The 15,113-nt window shown below is 68.3% G+C and overlaps 2 protein-coding genes across 2 annotated transcripts; one reads left to right on the forward strand and one right to left on the reverse strand.

The window, feature by feature from the left end:
- The first annotated feature begins 3,316 nt into the window (after nt 1-3,316).
- On the forward strand, nt 3,317-7,343 carry LOC132019102 (collagen alpha-1(III) chain-like). The gene is made up of 5 exons (XM_059401754.1): nt 3,317-4,086; nt 4,462-4,564; nt 5,327-5,461; nt 6,684-6,978; nt 7,164-7,343. Exons 1-5 carry the CDS (start codon nt 4,026-4,028, stop codon nt 7,341-7,343), a joined length of 774 nt encoding a protein of 257 aa, XP_059257737.1. The 5' UTR covers nt 3,317-4,025.
- CRELD2 (cysteine rich with EGF like domains 2) lies at nt 7,332-15,015 on the reverse strand. Its single transcript, XM_059401752.1, has 10 exons — nt 14,773-15,015; nt 13,965-14,047; nt 13,360-13,470; nt 12,709-12,800; nt 11,622-11,798; nt 10,456-10,551; nt 9,573-9,656; nt 9,143-9,238; nt 8,462-8,608; nt 7,332-7,610 (listed from the first exon to the last, which is right to left on the reverse strand). Exons 1-10 carry the CDS (start codon nt 14,899-14,901, stop codon nt 7,561-7,563), a joined length of 1,065 nt encoding a protein of 354 aa, XP_059257735.1. The 5' UTR covers nt 14,902-15,015; the 3' UTR covers nt 7,332-7,560.
- Between the last annotated feature and the right edge of the window lie 98 nt (nt 15,016-15,113).

Consider the following 15,113-nt stretch of genomic DNA (forward strand, 5'->3'; position numbering starts at 1 on the left):
CGGGCCCGGCCGACCCCGCCCCTCCCCCACCCCGCCCGCCAGCTGGGGGGGGTCCCCGCGCGGCCGCTTCCGGCGCCGCCCCCTTCCCGGCAGGGCCGCGCCGCGGTCCCCCCGCGAGGCCGCCGGTCCCGGCCTGCGGGGGTCTGGGGGAGCCCGGAGCGGGGCCGTGGAGGTCCCGGATGCTTTCTCCGTGCATGGGTGTCCCGGGGGGCTGAGGTGGGGGGACCCCAGAGGCCGGGCGCCGTCCGGAGGGCTCGTTCCCACCCCTCACCACGGCGGGGCCGCGGGCCGTGCGCCTTGAGCCAGCAAGGACCCTGAGGTCCGCGGGTGACCCCCGGAGGCAGGCCTGGGGGACGCTGCCCTGGACCCCCCTGGGAGCGTCCCCGGTGTTCAGGGTCAGCCGCAGACGCGGTTGGACAGCCTCCCTGCATGTACGTCGGTGCAGCGCAAGACAGCCCGCCCTGACGCATGGCAGGTGCTGGGGAGACCCTGCGCCCCGACAGCTGTGGGGTGGCTGGGGTGGGGGGTTGCCGGCCGACAACGTCCCTGGAGACTTGGGTCTGGGAGGAGGGGTCCCTGGAGAGGTGGGTGTCCCCCACCCCACACAGTCTTGTCAGGACAGGTTGGGCTCCTTGCCCCTCAGGGGTGTGGCGCCAGCGTGGGGTCTGGGATGTTCCCAGCAACAATGGCTTTGAGGGGCCCCTGGCCTGGGAGGGGGCTTGTGGCCTGAATGTCCGCTTGTCTGGGCTGAGGCGGGAGGCGGGTCCCACGCAACCGCAGGCAGGGCTGAAGCCTTCTCTGTGCCGGGGTAGTTTCCAGTGCCCCTCCCCGGAGTCCCTGACCTGCCCCCACCCTGGGGAAGATCAGTGTGGCTGCGGGGATCCGCACCTGCATGCCCAGGTGACCCCTCAGTCGTGTGTTTTACACCGTCCCGCACCAAGTAGTGGATGGGAGCCCCCCACCCCCAGGCTTGCCTGAGTGAGCCAGCGGTGCAGGAGAGCAAGAGAGCAGACCCGGGAGGGGGGGTGGGAAGGGGGGGCATGTGTAAGCTGAGAGCAGTGCCCAAGGTGGGGTCCCCAGGAGTCCAACCTAGTCTGGGACCCGGCAGGTAGGGAGTGGGGAGCCAGGGAGGAGACGGCCCCAAGAGGGTGGCCCTCGGCCGAGAGGCTTTGGGGAGGCTGTGTAGTGGGGCGTGAGGGAGATCGGGCAGGCCCTGGCCGTGCAGCAGGGGCTCCACACAGCCTCCTGGCATGCGGACCAGGGCGCAGCATCAGGCCAGGGCCAGGGAATAGGAAGGAAGGGCCCATTGTCAGCTGCGGGTCCTCGCCCTAGGTCCTTGCAGGGGTGGCCACGGCCATGGCTTTGCCCAGTGAAGTCTCTCCGAGGGGGATCAAAAGCCAGCTCTCACCACCCTGTGGACACGGCCCAGGGGGTCAGTCTGGATCCACTGCCCTTCTGGAACAAGTGCGGGCGGACAGAACCAGGGTGGTCCGGGCCGGCCGCTGCAGAGACAGGACACTGGGCCCCCTCCGCACGGCGGGTGTTCCAGGGGTCCCAGCTGTTGCCCTGGGGAACTGGGAGGGGGCTGCGCTGGTGAGCAGATCCAGTCGTGGACGGTGTGGGGTGATGGCATCCCCGTCACTCTGGGAAACGGCCGCAGGTTGCAGAGAGGCTGGGAGGGCTCGGTGGTCAGGGGAGGTGGCTCCCGCGGGGTGAAAGCCGGGTCCACTGGGTGCCAACCAGGGTGCCGGCTGGATGATGGGCACGCGGGGATGACCACACAAGCCACCCACCCCTTCTCGGGAAGGCTTGCTCCCAGAAAACGGAGCCTCCCCTCTCAGGACCTGCTCGCCTCCCTCTTGGAACTAGCTAGTGGTGTCGCGTGTTGGGGACCCAGTGGCCCAGGGCAGGGCAGAGGGGACTCAGGCCCCAGCACCTCGTCCTGGGCAGCCGAGGGGAGCTCGATGATCAGGAGCCTTTCCCGGTCTGAGCCTCCGTCCCAGGACGTGCTGCGGTCACAGGGCTGGGGAGGCGCTCTTGAAAAGGGCAGGCTGTCACAAGGGCCACGCCGCAGCGCAAGGCTGGGTGGGCTCCACAGGGGGCCTGGAGGTCACACCATGGAGCCAGGCCACCAGGAGCCCACTAGGAGAGGCACCTGTGTCGTGTGGAGGTCAGTGGAGGCTCCTGGCCGGGTCTGCTGACAGTGATGGGGTGATGGCATCTGGCCACGCGGGGCCGTGTGGACACAGCCAGACTGGAGCCGAGCCAAGGGCCTGAGGTGCCAAGGCGGTGGTGAACCGAACACCAAGTTCTTGGAGACCGGACGAGTGTCCAAAGAGAAGACATCAAGGATGCGTGACCAGGCCGTCCCAATAAAAGGTCGTGGTCCTTTACCCAGTTTTCAGACATCAGTAGATTCCAGACCCAGAGCCCTGGGGTGAAAGGAGACGGGTGCTCAGGAAGCGCACTGCAACAGCAGACAAGTCCGCACCGTGCGGATACCAGCCCCTCCCCATGACCCCAAAATTGAGCCCAGGGGAGGGGACATATCAGGGCACTTAAGGACTGCTGGCCATAGGGTTCCCGCTGACGCTGGTAACCTGAGGCCCAAAGTGTGACCGCAGGTCCCCGGTTAGAGTGGGGGGTCCCACCGATGCGATTCCAGCCCGGGTCCCCGCCCTGGAATCTAGCCGACAGTCATTTCCCAGACCCAGAGTGGACAAGTATAGTGGACATATTTGGTGGCTGATATCGTGCCCTTGGCCACCAGCATGGACAAGCCCAGGGGAAGTATCTGTAACTGCCCCCAGCTGAGGTGCCCTCCTGGCTGAGTGGTGACACGTTGAAAGACCAGAGGATGCCAGGGAGGGCACTGGGACACCCGCAAGTCTGACCACTGCAGAAGGCAGGGGGTGGGTCCAGGAGGACCGTGGACAGCTAGAAAGCAAGCGAGGCTGTGTTCTCCCCCATCCTGATCAGGAAGGAGAACCAAAGACCAAGTACAAACGCTTGCAGAGAACATGTGGTCCCTCCCCAGGTGACAGGAACTCTTCTGCCCAGGGTCACCTGGACGACTCCCCCATCCCCAGAACAGCACAGCTGTGCCCCGTATTAACAACCCTGTGTGGATCAGACCAGATGATGGAGAAGTGGTGAGTACCCCGGGGCCTTCGTAGGCCACGCGCACTACAGGGAAGAATCCAGGGGTCCCGGGCACACAGCAGCCCCCCCCCCCCCCCACCGAGGACAGGGAGCTGTGCTGGCAATTCGCCACAACGACGGAGCATGGCAGCCGGGGGCTTCTGAGTGCTGGAGCGGCCTCCTGGGAGTCCTGCTCTAGGACGTCCTGGTGCCTCAGAAGGCCAGTGGCGGGCGGCGCGGGACCGGCAGGGACAGCCCGAGATCCATGCTGCTACATTTCAGCTGACTCCAGGGGCCTGGGAGCAAAGTAGGCTTTGCAGCAAGTGTGGGTGGGAGAAGCAGCACGGGGGTCCCCGGGTCCAGGGCAGGAGAACAGGTGTGGCTCTGGTCTGGCCGTGGGACCATGGCCCGCTGCCTGGCACTGGCTTCCTCAGACATGCCCTGCTGTGAGGTCGGGATGAGACCCGGGCAAGGGCGGAGGTCAGCAGCTCGTGCAGGTGGCCCAGACCTGCGTGAGTGTCACCTCTCCGACCCCTTCGCACCTGTGGCCTCGCAGGGGTTCCTATGACGGTGTGAGGACGGGGACGAGCTCTGCCACAGTTCAGGGCTGGCCAGCACAGTGCGTAGGCCCAGGTGGACAAGGACAGTGGCGGAGGGCGGCCCGCTCAGGGATTTCGGGTTTGGGCAGTTGGGCCCAGCGGGCTGGTCGGGGGTGGGAGAGGGAAACGGCTGTTTCAGGGACAAGGAGTCTAGGGAGAGGCACGTGGGCACATCGTCACCCCACATCGACACCCACCAGAACGTACCCACCGTGTGACAAGTAGACAAAAGCACTCGGCAGCCTGACAGCGGCCGGCTGGCCATCGGCCCCAGGTGGCACAGCCATGCACAGACAGAATGGCCAAGACAGCAGAGATCAAGGCTGCTCGCTCATTGGTCCCACGGGTGAGTCCAGGACAGCCCAGCCCTGGGCAGCAACTCTCACGGCGCATGCTGCCCAAGGGACAGAGGCTGGGGCCTGAGGTCAGCATCCCCCTACTGCTGCTGGCAGGGGTGCAGGGTTGTTCTCTGTGGGGGTGTCCTGTGCGCTGGGGAGAGGGGGGTTGAACAGAACCAGAGGTGCCCCTCACCCAGCTGTGACAAGTGTCCTGGGCCACCCCTGGAGAGCCACTGGCTTCTAACCTGTGTGCACCTGCGGCGCGGGACCTGGTGTAATCACACCACAGACGAGGGACCCGCTATCCTGCAAGGTCAGGGTGGGGTGGGCCGTGGCCACGGGGCTCTCCAGCACCACACTTCCTGAAGCTTCTGGCCTGGCAGGGCGTGTACGGAAGGCCGTCCTGCGGGAGGGAAGCTGCCAGGACCTGCGCGGTGCTGTGTCCCCAGAGGCCCCTGGGGTCCAGGAGCTGAGAGCCCCGGAAACGTGAGCCTCCTGGCCCCGCGGAGTTCCAGTGTCGGTGGGGAGCAGAAGCCCAGCCAGCGGGAGAGGACCCAGGGAGAGGCAGGGTGCCCGACGTGGGGGGGCTCCCAGGGGTGCACCCGGGGTCCTGGGGGGCGAGGCCACGTCTCCGGGGTAACAGGGGGGTAAGGGGGGGGGGGGGTGGGTGCTGACACGCTGGCCCCTGAGCCCCGCCCTGGGCAGCATCCCGGCTGGGAAGAGGGAGCAGAAAGCAGTTTCGCACTGCGACCAGGTCACTCCAGGGTTGTAAGGTCCGGGGCTCCCTGTGGGGCCGCTGAGGCTGTGTCCTGCCTGCTTCCTGGTGACCCCTTCCTGCAGAGTTTTGATCCCGGGAGCACGACAATCCTGTCAGTGCTGGGGGCTGGGGGTCCCCGCCACAGCGTGTCCTGCCCTGGGGGCCCCGCCCTCCTGGGCAGTCACCGCGGCGCCCACCCGCCCCTCCGCCCCTCCGCGGGGTCCAGGCAGAGCGGCCGCCGGGGCCGGTCCTGCAGCGCCACCTGCCGGCCGCGGCCCCGCATCTGGGGGCGGGACCCGCGGGGGCGTCTGGGCTGGCCCTCCACCAGGCCTGAACGGGGGCGGGCGCAGGGCAGGGGTCGCCGCCGGAGGCAGGGGATTCCAGAGGATCACCTCCAAGCCGGGCAGAGCCCGAGGCCCGGTAGGGGCTCCGACATCTAAGTGCTCGGTCCCTGGTCCCTGCGCCCCGGTGCTCACCACCATGGTCCCCAGGACGCTGCCTGCACCCGGAGCCCCACGCCAGGCCTGGCAAAGTGACGCTGGGGCCAGGTGCACCGTTCCTGCCCACATCGTGTCCCAGGACAAGCCCGACACAGCACAGGCCAGCTGGGACCCTCCGCCTCCTCCGTACGTCCCCTGACTGGGAAGGTGCTCTTTACAGGAGAGGACGCAGAGCCTGGAGGTGCTGCAGCATTGGCTCCAGACCTGCGCGCCTTGGGGAAGGGGCCAGGGCATGCTCTGAGAGGTGACAGGTGAGCGGGGCCCTGCTGGAGCAAGAGGAGACAGCCCCTGATGCCCCCCAGCAGGACAGCAGGACAGAGGCCCTGAGCTGGGACCAAGCTTGGTCCGTTCCAAGATCCAGGTCATCCTGAGCCATCCACTGCCCTGCTGGGGGGCCCTGAGTGGGGGTTCATGGGGCACCCTTGGCCGGTGGCCACAGCTGCTGTCAGCACGGAGATGCCTGCTGTGGCCTCGTCTCCGCCTGGGCCCGTTTGGTGCCATGGTGGTCTGGGGTGGGTACTCGGCATAGCAGAAGGGCAAGGTACAGACCAAGAGGACCCCCCAAAACCTCGGCAGGCCAGTGTGAGGACCACAGGAGAGCCAGCCATGGGTCTGTCTCCTTGTGTCCAAACAGCAGGGCCTGACTCCTCCCCACTGCCAGGTGGCAGGGCCCCCAAGACCCTACCAATGTCACCTGTGGTGGGAGGGGTGTGCTGGTGCCCAGAGCCCTGTTAGGGGTGGGGTGCCACCCAGGCGACCCCACCATGAGGACTCAGGACCTTCTCGGTTCTAACTGGAAAGCGGGGGGTCCGTTCCATGCCCCAGCCACATAGCTTGTGGCTTTAGCTACTCAGGCTTGGGTCCCATGGGCCAGAGCAGGAGGGCAGGGAACACTGGCTCTGGCCTGGCCCTCTACGGAGCTTGAGCTGGGCCCTTCCCCCCGACCTGCAGCAGCCTGGGTCCCCGGGTGTGGTTTCTCCTTGGGGCCATGGGTCATGCACCCCCCCGAGGCCTCCCTTCTGGGCCTCCCTGTCCCTGCCCTGCGCCCCGGCACCTCCACCCGAGGGGCTCCGTCCCAGCAACCTGTTATGCCTCTGCCCACCCCTGCTCTCACGCTTGCGCTCCCTCCGAGAAGCCCCCCAGCCCACGGCGTTCCCTGGGAGCCCCCGCAGCTGCAGTGGCAGCCTCTCCCACAAGGCGCTCAGTGTCCCATGGCCTAGACCCACAGCCCACGTCCAGAAGCAGACCATGTGCGTGGACTCCCTGACCGGTCTGGCCTGGACAAGGGCGGCCTCCCTACTGGGCTGTGGCAGCCCTCGTCCATCTCACGTGACTCGGTTTCCTCTAGGAGCTCTGGGGCGCCTGGCCTTGTTCCCCACCACGGAGATAGGGGCGGAGGGAGGAGGCCCGCTGAGGCACACGGAGGTCCAGGGAGAACCGGACACAGGACAGGGCCGGGCCGGGCTCCACCTGCCAGCCCGCGGCCACCCCTGCCCAGCAGAGACCCACGTGGAGTCCTGCCTGCGGGAGTCCCCTTGCACAGATGCAACAAGGGGGCGCGTGGACACGGCGGCCCTCGGGGCCAGGACAGCGAGGGACAGGCGGCCGCCCCCAGAGGGACAGCCGTGTGGACGGGTGCAGAGGTGTGGGAGCTCACGAGCGCAGGCACCCCCTGGGGGTTGACCGAGCCCTGGGGGTTTGGACGCTCTGACAGCTGAGGACGCTCTGGGGGAGGGGGCCGGGGGGGCTCCCTGTGACATCCGAGCCTCCATCTGACACCGAGAAACTGGCCCCGGGCTCTCCTCTCCGGCGGAATCCGCGAAGGCAGGACGGCCGTGTCCAGCCCTGGGGGTCCTTCCACGACAGCTGCTCTCCCCATCAAGACTCCCGTGCCCGCGGGGGGACCGCCCCAGGGAGGCAGGTGGTGCGACCTCAGAGCACGGGGCCACAGCTGCCCTGGAGCCTTCCTGCTTTCTCAGTGAGAGACTCGCGCGCGCCCTGGGCCTGACGACCTCCAGTGGTCAATTTTATTAGAAACAACGGTATCAAAATATACAACTCTGGGTCAGGGCCGCCAGGGACTGCCGCTGTCGGAAGGGCCGAGCGTGCGTGAGCCGCTTCCCGGGCGCAGCTTCCCTCCGCGTCCCCTGGAGAAACGGGGACCTGTGAGGACGCCAGTCTCAATAACTTAAAGGGCGGCTCCAGCCTCCGGCTCTGGACGCGCGTCACAAGTCTTCCCGCGAGGGCTGCCGCGTGGGGTCTCCTTCTGCGACTTCTGCCGGGAAACAAACACAGCTGTTGGGGGACCCGCACGAAAGCTTTCCACGGGGCCGGGGCAGTGGCTTCGCGGCAGGAGGCCTCTCAGGTGTGGGAGACGAAGACAGGGAGTGGCGAGACCCCCCCAACCCCATGCGCCGGGACCCACAGGACCGAGGCCTCTGCAGCAGGGCGCCGGCAGGGAGGCCCCCAGGCCGTGCTGGGGCAGAGGCGGCATCGGGCCCCGCTCCCCGCTGACATCTGGTGGGCCCAGAGCTGGCTCCGAGGCACCTGGCTGTGCGCTCGCCCTCGCTGCCCGGCTCGGGGTCAGGGAGCTTCTGGGGTCTGTGTCTGGTCTTACTCGTTCAGGAAAACTCTGTCAGCGTCGTTCTGACACTGGCTCTTCCGCTCCATGTTCTTCCACGACGTCTATGGGACGTTCGTGGGCAGAGCCATGTCCCCCAGAACCTGGGGCCATCCTCACCCCTGGAAGCTGTGAACTGGGGGTGCTTCACAGATGGTCAAGGTGAGAGGGAGTCACTGGGCTGCGTCCATGTAGGAAGAGGGAGATTCGGACACGGACACACAGGCCACGAAAAGGCCACGTGGACAGAAGCCTCCAGCAGATACTGGAGGGCCGCAGGACGAGACAGTCCTGCCCCCCGGGCTCGGAGCGGCCACGGCCCTTGGGCTCTCAGGAAGCCCACGCAGAGCCTGCCTGCTGACTCCGGGGTCACGGACCCTCCTGCCGGCCGCACCTCCCACAGGCCCGCTCCCCCTCCCGTCTGCCCGGAGCCCCAGCCATCACCCGCCTCGGGCTGCGCGTGCTGGGGGTTTCCGCACGTCCCCCGCGCAGCGCCCGCCACTCACCGCCGCCCGGGGCCTGCGTCTGCACACACGCGTCTTCCGTGTCTTCAAAGCCCTCGGGACACACGCACACGAAGCTCCCGGGCGTGTTGTAGCAGTTCTCGTTCTGGCGCGTGCACGCCTTCTCGGGCCCCGCACACTCGTCTACGTCTGCAAGAGACACCCCGCACACAGGCCACCGTCACCAGGCGCGCGCGCTCGGGACTCTCTGCTGCCCCGTAGTGCGGCGGTCAGGAAGGGACGCGGAGAGCAGAGCATGAGGGTCAGGGTCGGCGCCGCGGACGGAGGGGAGTGAAGGGGCAGTGCAGGCGGCCGTTAAGGGGGAAGCCCGGCGCGAGCTCACGCCGCGGGGGCAGCTGTGGATTCACTGCCTTTCTCCAGGCGGGTTCCAGCCGGGCCCCGACCGTGGAGGCCTGACGTGCAGCCACGGGGACCGTGGGGGTGGGAGGTGGGGGGAGGCCCAGGCCCCCGCTGGCGGGCGCACCCGCACCAGGCACACCTGGGGGCTGCGGGGACAGGCGGTCGGTCCCCCACCTGCTGCCTCTGCATCACATGCTGGGGGAACGGAGTCGCAGTTAGAGCCGGAGCCGGTGCCCCACCCCCGCCAGCCCCTCACGGCCCGTCCACACCATGGCCCCCCTGCCACGGTTCCTCTTGGTCCGGCACAGACGCAAGGGCGCTGACCTGCACACTGGCCGCTTTCTTTGGTGTAGCCGGGGATGCACTCTTTACAGTGTCCTGGACCCTTCCCCGTGCAGCCCACACAGGTGGAATCACATTCTAGGAGAAAGCAGAAAGCCGTCGACATCAGCCTCCTGTGAGCACACTGGGACCGGAAGCCGCGCCGCGCAGCATCTGCGTGTCCCTCCTCGAGGGGCGGGGGCCCCAGGGCGTGTCCTCAACACCGCAGCCCCGTCTCCCAGCAAGGCAACGATGTGCCCCCCAGAGCTGTGGCCGCACACTGTTGACCATCTTCTCAGAGCAAAACAACTCTTCAAATTCTCTGAATTCTCGGTTTATCGGCAGCAAGGACCGACGTCGTGGGTGCCGCCTTCCACTGTCCTCAGCAGGCAGAACCACGCAGTCGCCGCCCGCAGGGCCCGAGCCCAGGCACCTTCGCACAGGAACGAGCCGTTGGCGTTCACGCAGTACTGCTGGTCGCCGCAGGGAGGCGTGTCCGCCGCACACTCGTCCACGTCTGGAACACAGGGGCAGAGCCGTGAGGCTCCCGGGGCCCCCGTGGAGGTCACACGGCTGGTGACCAGACACTACCCACAGCCACGGCCGGCGGGACAGGAGGGGCCGCTGTGTGGAGGACGTGTGTCCGTGTTTCTCCCCGAGGCCCCCCTCCCCGGGGGCAGGGGTGATGAGGGACACTTTGTGCCCCCGGGGGCAGGGCCTCCACAAGGGGCCAGCAGCAAACGTGAGCACCTCGGCTCCGCGCGGACACGCAGAAGCTCCGGGTCGGTGTCAGACCACCCGCCTCCCCACTCCAGATGGGACAGTAGGGACAGGTCCGCCACCCCTGACCGGCCTAAGGGCAGCCCACTCGCCGGCACCTGGGCCTCAGGAAGGGCCCCGTGGCTGCGGCCAGGGCCTCCCCAGGGCTGCTGCGGCGCTGGGGGGAAACCAGAGCTCACGGGCAGGCTGGGGCTCAGAGACAAGGGTGCGGCAGAAACACACGCGCCCACCAGGCGGGGCACGTGGGGACGGGGGACGGGGGACGAGGCCCAGGGCCGGAACCGCGCACGCTGTGTGTGTGCGAGTCAGGAAGGCGCGTCTCCCCGCCGCGGCGCAGCGGCCAGACACGCAGACGCTGGCTCTGTTGAGCCCCCGTACGGCTCTCCAGGCCGAAAGCAGGTCTGCGCCTCCGTTTCCCTGCCTGTGCCTGGGGAAGGGAGAGGGCCGGGAGGAGAGGAGGGCCGGACGAGCGCAGGACGCCAGGAAGGGGAGCGGAGAGGAGGGGCCGGGCCACCCTGGGGTCCCGCCCAGCTCACCCACGCAGGCGCCGCCCTCCTGCGCCCAGCCCACGGCGCACTGGCCGCAGTCTCTGTTGCTCGGGCCGGTGCACGTCTTACACGACTCGTCGCAAGCTGGGAAGCAGAGGGGACACGGGTCGGGTGCGGGAATGCCGTTTTCAGTAAAAACAGAACACAAAGGTCACTTCAGCAAGTAAGGATTTACCTTCACTAGGATGAAAACAAAAACCAAATACAAACAAGAAAATACCCCAGTAAAGCGAGACTCGTTGGACGGCCATGAAATCTACACTCGTGACCCACAGTATCCCCGAGCTGGACGAGCGAAACACTCCACGGGCCTTCAGGGCCCTTCACGGTCACGTTCTGGTGGACCCCAGGGAAACGGCTTAGGACCCGAGAAAGGCAGCGGCCCAAACCCCGGAGCCCGCGCCTGCCAGGCGGCCCCCAGCCACGGGGCCCCCGCACAGCACCCGCGTCCCGGGCCAGCTGAGGGCCTGGGCACTGGGACCAGAGAGGACACGGCCGTCCTGGCACTCCACTCGCGTGCCACACAGACCACCCAAGGGGGCCGCGGACCGACACCGGGAGGCACGGCCTGTGTCCGCCTGGTGGATGGTGGCAGACTCCGTGTGGTCGGTCACAACAGACCCGTCCGACCCCACGGGCCTCTGGGGAGCCCGACCGAGGGGGAGCCTGGAGGCCAGGAGGTCCCACCCGGTGGCCTCAGGGGTGCTGGTTCTCATTCGTGCCGCCGCTCTGCCCTCTTGCGCGGGGCCTGAGCCTCAGCAGCCCGCACCGGGCAGGCGGGTCACTCTGTCCAGGTGGCCGCAGGGGAAGAGTCGGCCTCTGCTAGGATACCGCGGGCACCGGGTCACCCAGAAGCAAGGCTCGCATGGGTGGGACGTGACCGCTGGCCCCACACCGTCCACCTGCCCAGTCCTCCCGAAAATGTGAGGCCGGGGGCCTGGCTCTCCCCTCCTGGGCATGTTCAGAGACAGCAAGCGAGACCGTCCAGGGCCTGCTTGCGCTGCTGCAGCCTCCCGCAGGGTGCCCAGGGGCCTCCTAGCTCCGGGGGTGCAGGCGAGAGCCAACGGGCCCGCGTCCGTGCCCCTAGCTCCAGGAGACCGCCGCCGCGGTGTGCCCCGAGGCCCGCGGGCTAAAGGCTGGCGCAGCCCCCGTACCTGTGCAGACGCTGTGCGTCTCGTTCCTCAGGGAGCTGAAGTAGCCGTCCGTGCAGTCGGAGCACGTGGCGCCCTGGTAGCCGAGGTGGCACTGGCACGACCCGTCCCCCTGCCTGCTGCCGTCCCCGCTGCACTGTCCGTTCCCGCCGCACGGCCTCTGGGAGCCGCCCCGGCACGCTGCGGGGACAGGAGCCCACCGGTCCGAGTGTGCCCCGGGAGAACGTGCGCCTCGCTCGCCCGACCTCACGACCACGCCTGTTCCGTCCCCCGGTAAACTCTGTCCTCACTCCCTCTGGCCACACGAGCCAGCCGGCCGCTGGGGGAGCGGACACGCTGGGGTCTGCAGCTGCTTGGGATCCTCCCAGGAACGCGGGACAACGGGGACAACAGGGACACGGACGCGCGAGGGTGTCGGCGAGGACGGCCCGCGGCAGCACACGCCGGCCGGCAGCAGGAGGCGGCCACGGCCCGGGACAGGGTCGGACTCGAGACACGTCTGCTCTGTCCCGCGGGGCACCCAGAGTGACGAGTGATGCCGGACGGCGGCCCGGGACAGGGTCGGACTCGAGACACGTCTGCTCTGTCCCGCGGGGCACCCAGAGTGACGAGTGATGCCGGACGGCGGCCCGTGACTTCGGTTCAAAGCGTGTCTCTCCGTGGAAGGGCCTGGCTCCGCAGGGAGAGGTGACGCGACGCATCCCACGTGACAGACGCCCAAGCCGCGCCCCAGGGCTCCCACAGCCGGGTCTCGGCTGCTCCGTGGGCAGAGCCAGATGGGGGACACGAAACCAGAGCTGCCTCCGTGCCCTTGGAGGGCCCCACACAGGCAGGTGGACACCGACCCACAGTGGCCCCAGCGAAGGCCCGCATGCCCCGGGGTGAGGCGCCCGCGCGGCATCAGGCACTCAGGTCTGTCTGGCCCCGGGGAGGAGGTCCCCACGGCGTGAGGGGGGCAGTGACCGGGCGTCCTAGGGCTGGGTGGGAGCGGACGGCCCCAGGTCCCAGCCACGGCTCTGCCCCCCCTGGGAATTGCGACACGGACACTGGGAGCAACGCAGGACACTCGCGATTCCCGACAACAACCTACCGAGGCAGTCTGGCCCGTACGTTCCTGGCGAACAGCAAACCTTCAGCGTTTTCACACAAAACCACTCGAATAAGTCCGGAAAGTCCTTCTTCCTGAGGAATTAAAAACGCGTTCATCAAAGCTCACGTGACGGGTTTCTCCAAAACAAACACGATTCTCGACATTGGCTCTGGAGCGTCGCGGCGTTAGGGACACAGTGGTCTGGGGGTGACCAGACGTCCCCGTCACCACCTCGCTGCCCGCACCACGTCACGGTGAGAAGAGGCGGCGACCCCCAGGCAAGAAGGAAGACAAGCCCGTGCCGCCGCCCGTAAGTCCGAAGGTCAGACTTACAGACTGAGAAGTACGAGGCCACGGAGGCTTCAGTGAACACGCGGGGAAGCCACTGGGGCTGGAGCTGTGGCGTGGGAGGAGGCGGGGGGCAGGGGTGTGTGTCTGGGGTGTGGGGTGCAGGGCTGGGTGGGGGATGGTGGGCACAGGGGTGTGGGGACGGGAGGGGACAACGGGGGGGGGCGCAGGGAGACAGGGGTGTGGGGGAGGGGTGGGGTGGGCGCAGGGCCGGTGCTCGGGAGGAGAGAGGGTGGGGGACGCGGGGCTGGGGTGGGGGGACAGCATGGGGACGGGGGACGGGGTGGGGCGCGGGGCACTCACAGCCGCAGCCACCAGGCCTCCAGGTGCCCCTCGTGCTCCTCCAGCAGACTGTGGCACTCGAAGTCGCTGCTGCCGCACAGGCCCTCGGTGATCTCCAGCAGGCGGACCTCACTGCAACGAGCCCGCCGCACAGCAAGGGGACCAGGGACACCCGGGCAGTCAGCGGCTGACCCACGGGGACGCCCTAAGGCCCCGCTTGTGCCAGGCAGGAATGCTGGTGGCACTTTGGTGGGGAACACGTCCACCGGGGACAAGTGCGGTCGGCACCACGGGGAGAACTAAACTCAGAGGGCAGTGGTCAGGGTGGCAGGGGAGACCCTGACGCGGGCTGCAAGGGGCCCAGGACGGACTGGACCGGCAGGGGAAGCCGGTGACACGTTCTGTGGTGGGACTCTGCTCCCGCTCCCGCGTGCACCATGGAAAGACCACCCTGTCTGCCCCCTAGAAAGTGGACACTGGGACAAGTGTGGGAGCAAAAGGCCAGTTAGGGGCCAGCGCACAGGTGACCGCACAGGGACCTCCCGTTGTCCGTCGTCGAAGCGGGTGACGGCATTCGCGGGGACATGCCCAGCGCCATGGCCAGGCGGCCAGAGCAGGGCACCCACCTGGATTCGTACTTGGACAGCGACTTCTCCTCCCAAGCCGTGTTCCCACCTCCGAAGTTCTTCTTCGCGGTGTCCACCATTCCCTGAGGAGAGCGCGCGGGCACAGCGCTCAGTGCTGCTGCTCCGACCCACATCTGACGAGGGAGCAACCCTAGTCCCCCATGGGGGTGACCCCATTCATTGACAAGTAACCCCCGGTCCATCACCAGGGTGACATGGAGTCCATTCCTGGAGTGACACTGGTTCTTCGCAGGGCAAGCCTGGGTTCGTGACTCCAAGCCATGGTGGAGTGGCCCCATCCATCACAGGGTGACCCTGGCTCCATGACCCTGGTCCCTGGTGGGGTGACCCCGTTCATCGTGAGGCAACCCTGGCTCCATGACCCCGGTCACTGGTGGGGTGACTCCGTCCATCATGGAGCGACCCTGGCTATGTGACCCCGGTCCCTGGTGGCGTGACCCTGTCCATCGCAGGGCGACCCTGGCTCCGTGACTTCGGTCCCTGGTGGGGTGACCCCGTCCATCCGGGGCGACCCTGGCTCCGTGACCCCGGTCCCTAGTGGGGTGACCCCGTCCATCGCGGGGCGACCCTGGCTCCGTGACCCCAGTCACTGGTGGGGTGACTCCTTCCATCATGAAGCGACCCTGGCTCCGTGACCCCGGTGTCCGGTGGGGTGACCCCGGGTTCCTGACCCCCGTCCCCGGCAGGCTTACCCTGGGTCGGTGAGCCCGGCCCGTCGCGGAGCGCCCCCACCCCGCCGCCCCCCAGGCCGGCCCCCGCGCCCGCGGCCCCAGGGGCGAGCGCCCACCTGGTTGAACTTGTCCACCAGCTCCCGGCAGCGCTTGCAGGGCGTCGCCTTCCTGGCGGCCTCGGCAGGCGGCGGCGGCGGCAGCAGCAGCAGCAGCAGCCCCAGCGCGGCCGGGGCCGGCGAGCGCATGGCGGGCCGAGGCGGGCAGCGTCGCGCAGGACGCGGCCGCGCGGGCAGACCCCAGGTCCAGCGGGAACCGGCCGAGCGCTCGGCCTCCGCGGCCGCCCCCAGCTCCGCGGCGCCGGCCGTTCCCGGGGCTACTTGACGGCGCCGGGCGGCGTCCCGCCCACCGACAGCCCTCGCGCCGCTATTGGCCCCTGGGACCCAGGCCGTCCCCATGT

Source organism: Mustela nigripes, chromosome 6, assembly GCF_022355385.1.
Source record: "Mustela nigripes isolate SB6536 chromosome 6, MUSNIG.SB6536, whole genome shotgun sequence".
NCBI lineage: Eukaryota > Metazoa > Chordata > Mammalia > Carnivora > Mustelidae > Mustela > Mustela nigripes.

Bases quoted from the DNA above. Each gene is read 5' to 3' on its own strand.
- LOC132019102 (XM_059401754.1), top strand. From the start codon at position 4,026: ATGCACAGACAGAATGGCCAAGACAGCAGAGATCAAGGCTGCTCGCTC. The intron at 4,087-4,461 runs GTGAGTCCAGGA...CTGGCCTGGCAG, and splicing joins CTCGCTCATTGGTCCCACGG to GGCGTGTACGGAAGGCCGTC. The intron at 6,979-7,163 runs GTGTGGGAGCTC...CCGCGAAGGCAG, and splicing joins CCGTGTGGACGGGTGCAGAG to GACGGCCGTGTCCAGCCCTG.
- CRELD2 (XM_059401752.1), bottom strand. From the start codon at position 14,901: ATGCGCTCGCCGGCCCCGGCCGCGCTGGGGCTGCTGCTGCTGCTGCTG. The intron at 10,552-11,621 runs GTACGGGGGCTG...TCTGCTTCCCAG, and splicing joins GACGCACAGCGTCTGCACAG to CTTGCGACGAGTCGTGTAAG. The intron at 9,657-10,455 runs GTGAGCTGGGCG...CCTGTGTTCCAG, and splicing joins GGAGGGCGGCGCCTGCGTGG to ACGTGGACGAGTGTGCGGCG.